General features: G+C 37.7%; 1 protein-coding gene across 1 annotated transcript; it reads right to left on the bottom strand.

Annotated features, from left to right (window-relative positions):
• Positions 1-10,720: 10,720 nt before the first annotated feature.
• On the bottom strand, positions 10,721-12,279 carry LOC103697707 (uncharacterized). Its single transcript, XM_088717857.2, has one exon. The coding sequence runs from the start codon at positions 12,195-12,197 to the stop codon at positions 10,956-10,958; it is 1,242 nt and encodes a 413-aa protein (XP_088573983.2). The 5' UTR covers positions 12,198-12,279; the 3' UTR covers positions 10,721-10,955.
• Between the last annotated feature and the right edge of the window lie 1,232 nt (positions 12,280-13,511).

Below are 13,511 nucleotides of genomic sequence, written 5' to 3'. Positions count from 1 at the left end.
CCTGAAAGTTTAAATTTATAGACATATCATTAATGCATTTCAGAACTTTGAAAGGGCCATCTGCTCAAGAGATAACTTGGTACTTCTAGAAAGGAATTGTTCTTTCCTTAAGTGCACCCAAACAAAGTTACCTTCTTTGAAGATGACAGTTTTTATGTACCAAAAAAAAAGAAGATGGCACGTTTCTTATGCTTGTTGGCATAATAATGGTATTTTGTTGTTTGTCGGTGAATCCTTTCTCACACATCTTCATGTAGTTTTTTAATCTCCTTATCTCATGCATTAGTATCTCCACAAAATTGGCATGTCGTTGGTAGGAGTGCAAGGTCTAATAGGCTCAAAGGTTGTTTATTAAAGACGATTTCAAATGGATACTTTCCAGTCGCTTAACTCACCAGATTATTGTAAGCAAGTTCGGCTTGGGCCAATAAAAGATTCCACCTATTGCATATGGTTACCAATAAAATTTCTCCATAGATTTCCTAAACTTTGGTTTCCAGCTTCAGTCTAACCATCTATTTGCGGATGGCTAACTGAGCTGAATTAAAGTTGAATACCCATCTTCCACCATAAGGTTCACCAAAAATGACTCATAAACTTCACGTTCCTATCAAATGTAATTGTCTTAGGAATACCATAAAGGTGCACAATCTCGTAAAAGTAGAGTTCAACAAGATGATAGGCATCATGTGTCTTCTGATAGGACACAAAGTGAACCATCTTGAAGAATCGATCAACCACTACCATGACTAAATCCTTGTTCCATTAAGTCCTAGGTAAGCCCACAATGAAATCCATGATTATATCTTTCCATGGATCCTTTGAAACCAGCAATGGTAAGTAGAGTTTGGCATTCTATCTTCCTGACTTGGCAATGTGGCAAACTCGATACCACTCAATATGATGTATTACATCCTTTTCTATCCTTGACCAAAAAAATTTTTTCTTGATAAGCGCCACAATCTTATCTCGTCTAGAGTGTTCCAACATGTCCACCATAATGGGCTTCCAGGATGATAGCCTATCGAAACGAACATTGAGGCATACACAGGTGGATACCATGAACAGAAATTTCTTTTAGAGACAAAATTGCTGATAAAAACCTTCAGCACTAAGCTTCCAAATCTCTCCAAAATCTAAATTTTTTCATCCAATTTCTTGACAACTTCAAATCTAATAACTTTCAACTATGTATTGGAAAGGAGTGCATGTCATCTACTCAAAGCATCCGCTACTCAATTTTAGATATCCAATTTATGCTTGAGAAGGAAAGGAAAAGGATGAAGGAACTCACTCAAAACGGCATGCCGGTGGTTAGGTTTATGTTAGGAATTCAGGTGCTTGAGTACCTCATGGTTGGAGCAGAGAATAAACTTCTTGTGCCATAGATAATGACTCCAATGATCCAAAGCATGTATGATAGCATAGAATTCTTGTAACATGTTGAGTACTTGAGCTTGGCATCATTCAACTTCTTACTAAAAATAATCCAACGGCCTTCTTAGCTGAGGACGGCACCAATATCAACACTAGAAGCATCGTAATCAACTTTGAAGATTAGGTCAAAGTTTGGAGGTGCTTGCTTTAGTAATCTTCTTCTTCGATTCTTTGAAAATTTGTTGTGCTTCATCTGTTGACCAAAATTGATCTTCCTTCATACACTTAATCATTGGCATAGCGATATAACTAAAATTCTTCATAATTCACCGATAAAAAAAAAGGTTAAGCCATAAAAACTTTTCACCTCATGCAACATCTTAGGTGTAGGCCAGCTAGTGATGGCTTCAACTTTGCTAGGATCCACTTCGATACCTCAGCTTGATATAATAAATTCGAGAAATTTTAATTTGTCAGTGAGGAATTGATACTTCTTTATATTGATAAACAACTTTTGCTCTCTTAAGCCGAGGAACACTTGTTGGAGATGTCTCACGTGCTCTTCCTCTTACTGTAGACAAGAATGTCATCAAAATACATGATGACAAATCTCTTAATAAATGACCTGAAGATTTGATTCATGAAACCCATAAAAGTGTTTGGAGCATTGGAGAGGCCAAACAGCATGACCGTCTTATGGTATAGGCTATCTTGAGTCTTAAAGGCAATCTTCCATTCATCACCTGAGTGTAGTCGAATCTGATGATAGCCGCTTCAAAAATCGATCTTGGAGAAAATAATCGAGCCATATAGTTGGTCAAGAAAATCATCAAGTCCATGGATGAAAAATTGGTACTTGATATGATCTTGTTAACAGCTCAACTATCAATGCACATACGGCATGATTTATTCTTTTTAGGTACTAGTACTGCTGGCAAGGCACACGGACTAATGCTTTCCTAGACTAGCACTTTCTCCATGAACTCTATCACATGGCGCTGAGGTTCTTCATGCTACTTGGGATTCATATAGTAAGCAAGCTTGCTGGGGATGACGACATCAGGTACAAGGTTGATGCAGTGTTGGATGTCGCACGTAGGAGACAGTCCGGCTAAGATCTCATCGAGCACAACATCAATCAACTTTTTGGACTCCTTATTCTCTTCTAGCATGATTACATCACACACAATAGTAGACTCCTTATATGCCTTGAGGAGTTCGGGCTTGGATTTGAAGGCATTGCCAATGCGAGCTTGGGGCAATGATCCATCTTCCAGGGTACCAAGGTGATCTTCATGTCATCCTTCTCAAAAGTATAAGTAATTATGAAGTCATCATGAATAGCTCTATGATCATACTGTCATCAACGTTCTAACAATATATGACGAGCGTCCATAGGAATAACATTGCATCATGCCTCATCTTGATATCATTTTTTGATGGAGAATTGGACTAAACAAAGCTTTGCGACCCTTACTTCATTGCCTTAGCCACTGCAACTTGTAGGGATATGGGTGATTTTCGATAAGCAATTTAGCTTGTCAATCGTCAATATTGCAACAATGTTGTCATAATTGCCTCCATCTATGATGACGTTGCATATCTTGCTATGCAAGGTACACTTAGTATGGAAGAGGTTGTGGTGTAACCAATCTTCATTATCAACTACCATGGTAGTATTAAAGGTACGACGAACCATCAAAATTTCACCTTGATCAGCATGCACTAGTTCGTCTCACTCAGTCTTCCTCATCCTACTTAACTATATGATCTTCTTTCTCCACTTTATGCATGAATCTTCTTCCACCAAAGAGACAAGCTTTCTAATTGGGCAGCCAACTGCAATATGCCCAAATTCTTGGCACTTGAAACACTCGTGAGGGTTGGAGGTGACAGTGTTGGAACGGCTGAGGTTGCTGAGGATGCCCTTATCCTTCTTCTAGAATAGTTGGGAGGTGCTGGCTTTGGAGGGTGCTGGCATTTTCGATATAGAACTCCCTTAGTCCGATGCTCCATCTCTATACGTTGGAAAATATGAATTATTTATTCTTAGTTGCTGCTTCGCGACCTTTTGTTGCCAAGCTTATCACATCATTCAGCATCCAATAGGGTTGAAGTTGCATGACTTAACCAATTTCAGGCTTTATCAAGATATCACGCTATAGTTTACTCTTTGGGCTCCTTGATGTTGCACATCATGAAAGGTTGCTTGAATTCTATTGTGTATTTTTCTACAGTCATGTTATGCTACTGAAGATTGTGGAACTTAAAAAATTTATTCTAGTGACAAACTTCAAGGAGAAATTTATGTTTGTATTTGCAATGCATGTTATCACACATTTGAAACTTGCCACATCTTTCATGCTCACATCGTCAATTCTGATTTTTCTACCAAATTAATGCAAACTTCTTAAGCTTTATGGCAACTAGCTTCATATGTTAATTATCAAAAAATGTATTAACTCGTTCAATAGTGTGAAGCCAATCAATGAACTCGTCAGGTTGTAGGAATCCTTCAAAGTCATGGATGTCTATTTTACTACAAAAGTCATGATGGTTGCAATGTAGTCTTCCTTCACGTTAATGCTGGCTATCTTCTTAACTCAACGAAGACACTTTTTTTTATTGTAGAACGGATTGAAATCTTCCACTTCTTCATTGGAACACTCTCTATTATTGTCAAAGGGCTCTTTATCAGAGTAGTGATTGGAATGCTAGTGATGTTGGCATTCACATTGCTCTTGCATTAATGAAGCTCATGCTTTCTTATCGAACTTGTTCAAGCTGGTGGCACAATTCATCTACTTTGATATCTCACAGATCTAGCTCATGTACAACATGTTCTTCGACGTTGTGTTAATAGGGCAGCATCTTAAAATCGTGCTCTGATACCAACTGATACCAAGAGGTGTTGAACTTGGACTAAAGCCACAAAGGAGGAAGAGTATGTCAGCGCAACCAATTGTGGCAGCCATTTTGGTAAGCCACTCCAAGGATATAGCTCTCACGTACTCACTCACAAACACTAAAGATCCACAAAATAGGAGAGAGAGAGAACAGAGAGAAGGAAAGCAAGAATAGTTCACATAATAAAATCTCTATTAGTCAATAACTCAAATATCTCAAGTATGATTACAAGAGGAGTCCTAATACGGTATTTATAAAGGGACTCTTTTCTTCAACTTTCTAATGTGAGATTCTAAGTTCTATTCTAACTTCAAGAATTCTGACTACTAACTTTTCTAATAACATAAAAAGTTTTCAAAAAGAAGGTTCTCAAAAATCAAAACTTCCTAGAATTTGCTAACATCAAACTTTTCTAACTAAAACAGAAAAATAACTAATCATCAAAAACTAGTCGTGTCCTAAGACTCGTGCGTAGATGATCTGCAACTCATGAGGTCGGAACTCATGACCTATGTGGCGTCATGTGCATCCTAGGCACTTCGGCATCATTGCACCTCACTGCACCCACCCCCTCCCTCGTGCTCTCTTTCCTGCTACATCGCCACCACCACCTCCTCTCTCTCTCTCCCCCTCCCCCACTACTACACTATCATTGCTATTTTTATTGCAATCCAATCCATGGTATATTGCTATTCTAGCCTGCACCTTCTCTTGCTTCACCATCATTGCAATAACTCTATAGTACCTTCCAACCTATATGGCAGCTTCATATCATGAGATGCAGCAATTTTCTTCAAACAAGATAACTTACAGTATATTACATGCTTTGCTTGCATCAACCATTATATGCATATTTGTTTGTTCATGTGGAGAGTATTTGTAGCTATATTTGGTCATTTACTCCTATTCCTTTGCTTAAATTACTCTTCTTTCATTGACATATCCTTCTACTTATCTATTACTTTTAAGATCTAAACTCTTTGTTAGTCATCCTCGAGAATCTCTATCTATCTACCTATATTGTAAGCCCTCCTTCACATTTTTGTATATTTCTTTAAAGAACTTTAGCATTCTACAACATGACTTCTAGGCTTTCTAGACTTTTAAGCACATGGATGGGAACCTTGCTATTATGTCTTTCTAAGGATGAGGCTAATGCTACAACAATAGCATATGAAGTTAAAGGCTCTCCCACGATAAACGAGGGCCATTTTTAAACTATACTTTAATGCTCACAAACTAATATAGGTTTGTTAGCGGATCCAAATGAACTACCATTGTAGCACTGTTCTATTATAGTAAAACTTCACAACAAGAGAGGTCCAATGATGATCTACAAGATGATATTTCTGAAGAAGCTCATACTAATTACAAATTTATAAAAATCTAGTAATACACTTAAAATGTATGCTTCACATTCTACTAGTTTCGATTGGCAAGGAGTAGCTCTTCTATTATCTTGTTATATAGCTAGTCAAGTTCTCTCAGTTGGATGGAGTGGATTTACAAAAATAAAAAATAAAATGCCGAAATTATGTCCTGTTGTGTACTCATTAGGGTCTAGGGTGTTAGAATCACCACCTAGCTTAGGTAACTAGGAATCTAGTATAGATAAAGTTAAATAAAAATATAGGTTAATGGTAGGAAAGGACCCGCAGGCATACCCCACTACCCCTCCTCTAGAGGGAAGATATGATTTTCTAACTCATTTGGGGATTTATGCATAGTAAATTAGAAAACGAAAAAGGGGGGAGGGGTTATTAGCACCCAAGACCCCTTCATGGCTCCCTCTTGCTTGGGTGGTTGCCAATGGAGGCTAAGGTAAGGACCTCATGCAAGGAGGAAATAGAAAGAGGAACAAGGTAAGAGATAGGGCATAGGGTTTAGAGGACTCAAGGTGGTAGGTTTTCCGTAGCACTTGCTAATTTCTAAGAGATTTTCTGTGTGAATTTTCTATGCAGATGTTCTATAGATTTTTTAGAAGATGAGAGGGATTATTTATAAGAGAGCATGGGTAGCTAGGATTTATGGAGGGGACAACCCTAGATCTAAGGATTGATGAAGGGTGATAGATGGCTTAATCCTATTTTTACTAGGGTATTGAAAGAGATTAGTGATGTAGCTAGGTTGGAGGGTTAAGACACAAAAAAGGTATATTTGTTCTATTTCTTTAAGAATTAAGAACTATGATTATGTAGGAGGAAGAGAGGTTGGTTTAGGAGTTTAGATTTAGCTAGATGCAATTTAGTCGTGAGATATAGTGGTTAAGATGGAGTTGAGATGGTTCCTTTCTATAGCTAAAGGGAAAAGGAGAATAATGAGAATGTGCAGGGTTAGGACTTAAAGCAAGTGTATTTTTTAGGTTGGTATTTTATTAAGTGGCAAAGATTAGGAAATAGAGAGAATGGCTAGGATTAAATGATCAGAACTAATTGAGGGGTAAAGAGATAGCTATGTGGGAAAAAGGATTAGGTCTTTCCTCCTCTTGAATCGATAAGGTGGAAGGGGAATAAAGGGTTGGGATATTGTAGGAGGATAAGAAGACCTAATGGTGGTTGTTTAAAGACGCCAAAGGTGTTAATAAGGCTAGATTTCAAGGGAGGCTTAATGATAAATATCTTTTGGTGGGGCTACTAGGGCTAAACATGAAGGACATACTTAGGTCTAATATATGCCACAAGATTAGCATTAAGAGAGGATAAAGGTTTGTTATGGAAGATATTTGGATATCTTGGATTTATCTTGTAGTAGGAATAGAATCTGGTGTGACAAGGAGAGCATGTGGGGAGTGTATTGGAGAAGATATATGGCAAGAGGGGAATGAAGGATATCAATTTTAACCCAATTTTATATTGAATCAATAATAGGCTCAAATTTTAAGTGAGAATTTTGGACTATTTAGGTGTGTCGATGGTGTTTGGCTAGAGGACTTGGTTTGATTAGATCAAAGAAAAAGTTGAAATTTGGATTAGGCAACCTAGAATTAGGATCAAATATTTTAAAATAAAGATTAGGTGGTTTAGGATAGGGTTAGGTGGTTTAGGGTTAGAAGTAGGTGCTAAAATAAAGTTCATCAGGTTGGTTGCAACTAGACAAAGGAGTTATTTATCCTACTATAGCTTGGTAGTGTTTACACTTGGTACCCTACAAGTGTGAAAAGAGGGAGGGATAATAATTAATATTTTTTAATAGATAATATACATGAGGACAATGGATGTGGTGGGAGCTTACATACAAATTGTAACGAGGTAGTGGAGTTGTGACAAAAAATCTAAAAGAAACATTTGCTCTACAAAAATTGCATCAAACCGAGTAGTTGCTCCTAATTTATACCTAAATATTGTAGCAGAAAAAGTACTATGATGATTAAGGAGATGACATTGACGAAAAAGCTTACCGCAATTAATGCAACATGTAAAAAGCTATCCACTTTTGATATGTTTTAGGAGAAGTCTAAATTTTTGGGTTGAGAGGGCAAAGAATGATTGAATCTTTGTTATATGACCATTGTGTGCTCTTTCCTGGATGGAGTAAATTTCTTTTAAAAAAAATTATAGCCAAATGAAGTCATGGTGCTTACAATGGCGAGTCGTAGAGGCCTCATATATGTATGTAAAAAGAGATAATTTATGAGCAATGAATGTGGTGACAGCTGCTTTGCAAATAGTAACAAAGTGAATAAGTTGAGATAAAAATCAAAAAGAAATATTTGTTAGACCAAAATTGCATCTATGCAAATAGTTGTTCCTAATTAGATACGAAAGTTGCAGTAGAAGAGATATGGTGATTATCTAGGAGATGATAATTATAGACGAGCTCACACTGAGTGAGATAACCTTAAAGAAAGTTAATAATGTCTTTAAATTATGAGCTTCACTATTGACAACTTTCAACAAAAATTAAATTCTTGGAGAGATTGCATGGTGTGACTTTTATATTGTTTCTATTATATGGCAAGTCATGTGTTCCCAAGGTAGGTGTGCAGAAGAGAGGTTGTAGCCAAATTATATAATGGTGTTCTACAGGTGCAAGGAGAGGAGGGGCCACAAATAACACATACAATAGATTCCCTATATGAAGATAATGTATTTGGTGTCAACTTTTTGTGCAAATAGTAACATAGTAAAGGAGTTGAGATAAACATGTCAAAGGAATATATGTTCTGTCAAAATTGCATCAAAATGGCAAATAATTGCTCCCAATAGATCTAAAGGTTGTAGTAGGAAAGATAAAATGGTGATGCAGAAAACATTTATAAAGAAGCTCACACCAAAGGATATAACATACAGAAAGCTAGTTATACTTTTAAAGTATGAGCTCCACTGCTCGCAAGTTACTATAGAACTTCAACTTTTGGATAGAGGGCATGGAATGGCTCCTCCATTATCTCTATTATATAACTAGTCATGTGCACTCTATTGAAAGAATTGGATTTGTAAAAGAAATGTAATTGTAACTGAATGACATCATGGTGCTTTATAGGTTTGAAGAGAGGGACAAGCTATAATAAACATATATTTAGATATTATATATGAGGGAAATTTGTGCTAATCATAACAAAGTGGAGGTCCTGAGACAAATCTTCAAAAGCACATCTATTCTACCAAAACTGCATCTAAACAAATAGCTACTCCAAAATTTTGATCCAAAAGTTATAAGAGAAAAAGTACTATGATGATCCAAGAGATAATATTACAAAGAAGCTCACTCAGAATGATATACCTTATAGAAAGTACTACCAAGCACAGAGTGTATCACCCATATGACTTCCAGTTGGAGTCATGTCATAAAAGGCCACAAGTAATCACTTCTACGCAAATTGCATCTAAACAAATCGTTGCTCTCAATTTAAATCTAGAAGTTTTAGTAGAAGTAGTATACTGATCGAGGAGATCATATTTATGAAGAAGCTTATGCTAAGAGATATAACCTACAAAAAGTCACTAATACCCTCAAAGTATGAAACCCAGATCCTGAAAGTTTCAATGAAACTCGAATTTTTCCATTATCTCTACTACATGACCACCTTAGGCTCTCCATTGGATGGAATGGATTTCTTAAAGAGTAGTTACAACCATATGATATCTAGCAATCTACAAGTGGAAGGGAAGAGAGGGGTATGCTTGATAAATATTATCTATAGGGATAATGGATGCAATGGCAACTTGCATGTGAATCATATCGAAGTGGAGAAGTTGAGACAGAAATCTAAAAGGAATAATTGTTCTAACAAAATTGCATCTAAGCAAATAATTGATCCCAATTTAGATCTAAGGTTGAAGATAGGGTTGTCAAATAAACGAGTTGCTTATGAGCAGTTTGTGTTCAGCTCGAAATTCAACATTTCCTATAGTTGGTTGACATGTGTTCAATTTTGTATAAGTAAATCTAGATCTCAAGAAAAAACAATAAGCATGTGAGGATAAATGTAACAAGCTGGATATAAAACCAGAAACATATCCAGCACTGGAATCACCACAAAGTCTAGTGATAGATCAATGATCAACTAGTACAACCATTTAAGCATGCTTGTATTTCTTACTTCTTAATGGAACTACAGTGTATAAACAATTATTCTTCAATAGTAAAACAATTATTCTTCAATAGTAATAAGAATAGGAACCATAACTTGTCAAATGTTGGAGAGAATGGTTAGAATCAAATGCATTCATAAGCTACCACCAAAAAATTACAAGGATTAGCTTTCCAGCCAATAGTTTCTCCAAGTTTTATAGTAAAAGCAAACTGCCACCAACCAACAATGTATCAAAATTTAAACTTTAGCATTTGCTCTAATGTTTTAATACCAGAAAAGATGTATCACAAGAAAACAGCCTTATAACATTCACAGAAAATTTGTCAATGTAAAATATAATTCTCACATTTCCTTCACGCATTTGTAGCATATCTTTTGATACCATCCTCATGTTGGAGAAAACTCCCTTGCCTTACAAATGGCCCATCAACCAAACTCTTTCATAAGTTCAGACAGATGGAAAATATCCTAAGCAAACACGTGCAGATTTCCAAAACCATAGTAGGACATGTGAAACAACATCATCCTGTTTGCAAATGTCATCCTCTTTAAGACCCTTACGGCTGAACCAGCATTTCATTCTGAGCTAAAGACATTAGTTACAGAAATGAAGATAATGCTTTTTAGTAGGACTTTCTTCAAAAGCACGGCATCCAGCTACTTAGCCTTAAAAACACCACATAACCATCTCCAAAGACATGGTGATGGCACACTCAACTGTGTATGAAACTGCAAAAGAATCTAATAGTCATTTGACATTAAAAAAATGCACTATTACAGACTTTCCTTTGAGCACAAAAAATAAATGATTAAGAAGTACACAACCATGTAATCCTTATTTCCATTGCACGGCAACAAATACTATCTATCACCATTTGCATCAAATTAAAACAACAAAAATGTAATAAAGCAATTTGAATGCTCAATCAAGTTTGAAACTTACATTGACAACACAAAACCAGCTGCCTAACTCAAGCAAGCTCTCTGAATGTCAATACATAAAGACAAACTACAAGCAAAAGCTAAACCTACATATGTTTGACATTAAGCACCCAGTATATCATTTCAAATGCCAGAAGACAACTCCAGCAGGAGCACAACTTTCAAACACTTGCTGGTTTATAATTAGTGCACTCTACAAAGAGAGTGCAACTTCAAATTTCTTCCATGCATCTACAGCATCACCTTTAAGTATCTCCCTCATCTTTGTAACAACATTCTTTGCCTCATCAACCTTGGAATCCCTCACGAGACCATCAATCAATCCTTTCACGACCTCAAATGGTGGCGCCAATTTCTTAGTCAAACACTCCTTGCAGATCATCAATGCCTCACCAAATTCTCCCTTCTCAACCAGATTTCTAATCAACACAATGTATGTGTCAGGATTCGGTGACACCCCTTCCTTCCCATTTATCCTCTTCATCACTCTCATCCTCTTGAACACCCTCACAGCCGAGCCCACGTCCCCTTCTTTGCAGAACCCTTCAATTATTGGATTGAAGGTACCGAGATTTGGCAGGATCCCCTTTGAGACCATCACATCCAGCAACTCCTCAGCCTTAAAGCTCTCATTTTTCCGACAAAATTTCGAGATCCTACAATTAAAAGTCACCACATTAGACTCCAATCCTATGTGGGCAATCTCTTTTAGAATCTCTTCGAATCCATCGTCATCCCCTTTCTTTAGATACCCATTCAGCAGCGTATTATACGAGACGATATCCGGCTCCACTCCGAAATCCTTTTTCTTCTCCTCCATTTCGTCGAGCATCTTGCGGGCAGTCTCGACTTCGCCGTTCTCGCACAAGGCCTGAAGAAGGATATTGTGGGACACGACGCCCGGGACAATGCCGAACTCCTTGGGCGCCCGATCGAAGGCGTCGCGGAGGCGATCGAAGCGGCGGTTGTGGAGGAATGCGGAGAGAAGCGCCGAGAGGGACTTCTCGGTGCGGGGGACGCCGAGGCTTGGCATGCGGTCGAAGGTACGGGAGGCGTGATCAGGCATGTCAACGGAGGAGTAGAGACAGATGAGGCGGATAAGGAAGCCCTCAGAGCGGGGGGCGGCCGGGTCGGAGAGGAGGGGATCGAGGAGGCGCTCGACGAGGTCGGGGCGGCGGGCACGGGCGAGCTTCTGGACGGCGAGGTAGAAGAGGGGCCGCTGGGCGTGGAAGCGGGGGAGGGAGGCGGCGGACTGGAAGAGCTCGGCGACGCGGTCGGGGTCCGACTCGGCCCGGATGGCGGATTTGAGGCGGGCGAGGGGAGTGGAAGCGGGAGGGGAGGGAGGAGAAGAGGTGGGTTCGGAGAGCGTGGAGAGGTGGTTTCGTCGGGGGAAGAGGATTCTTCGAGGGATTCGGCGGAGGGCGGCCGCCGCCATAGAGTGTGTAGAGGATGACCCGGGGGAGCGATTCGGGGTTTTGGGGTTTCAGAGGGAATGAAGGATCTACGGTGGCCGCGACCCACCCAGAATCCCCTTAATATGCACCAAACTTAAATATGAAATTTAAAAAAATAATATGTATTATATAAAAATAATTTTGTGTTATACTATAATGAATAAGAGATGTATAATTTATACAAGCAAAATAAATACAAAGAAATATTTTAATATAATAAAATATAAACAAAAAGATTTTAATTTTTTTAATTATTGAATAAGAGATAATATTTCTCACCAATGGGATTAAAATAAATAGTTATATTATATATAATAGAAAATACTATTCCGACTAGTCTTAGAAAAGGATAGCACTAGACAAGGAGGGAAGAAAAATATGAGGTGTCGTACTTCTTGCCTTGTAATCTTTATTTCATTATTAATGCCCAACCAACCATCGCTTGTAGCCCAAACTGAATGATCATTTTCTTTGTGCAAGAAAGTCCCAAAAAAAAAATGTTGAAAACAAATACAAGCAAAATATCCACCCACAAATGAATAAGATAGTTGACAAGATGACCAATGGTAGCAAGAAAAGGTGATCTTGTGCTATATTCTAGTGATCACTTGCCCACCCAGGCATGCAAACTTCCATCATGTCCCAAATCACATTACGTGAATTGAAAAGGGAAGCCCTCACTCATCCATTAGCTTCTCTTGAATACAAAAAAAAAAAAAAAAGACAAATTGTGTATAAATAATTGAACAAAGATAGAAAGTAGTTACCCCTCCCGCCTTTTTATTTATTAATTTTTATTTTTGTATGTCCAGACGAATTGTTATTAGGATTTGAGGACTAAGGTAGAGCAATTTGAGCTCCAAACTAGTTTGCTTCCAATTTGAGCTCAATCAAGTACTTTTTGTAATCGACTCTATTGCTTCTTCTATGAACGTTGGTTCTTCGATCAAGTTTTGAATGAGATAAAAGGGGTATAGAATTATTCTCATTCATTGTTGCATCAGGGCATCTCAATTAATGGATTGAGGACTAGGGCAATTCAGGTAAGTGCTAAAGATAGAACCTAAGAAAAAGTTCGGATCGAAATATAGCTTTCTAATTAAGTTCCGAATCAGTAGATACTGCCAATGGGAGTGGCGATGCCATAAGCATAAAGAAAGAAACTCATAGAATGGTAGAGACAAATAGAGCTCTTGCATATTATTGTTAATCCATGAACAAGATTTATATAGACACATAGATCCATAGATCCATACATATCGATTGGAAAAGAATCAATAGAAAAAGAATTGGAT

The sequence above is a fragment of the Phoenix dactylifera genome, chromosome 3 (genome assembly GCF_051530095.1).
Source record: "Phoenix dactylifera cultivar Ajwa chromosome 3, Ajwa_hap1_PhDact_Kaust_v1.1, whole genome shotgun sequence".
Lineage (NCBI taxonomy): Eukaryota > Viridiplantae > Streptophyta > Magnoliopsida > Arecales > Arecaceae > Phoenix > Phoenix dactylifera.
The sequence above is the reverse complement of the archived record's forward strand: the minus strand, read 5'-3'. Positions and strand labels throughout refer to the sequence as shown.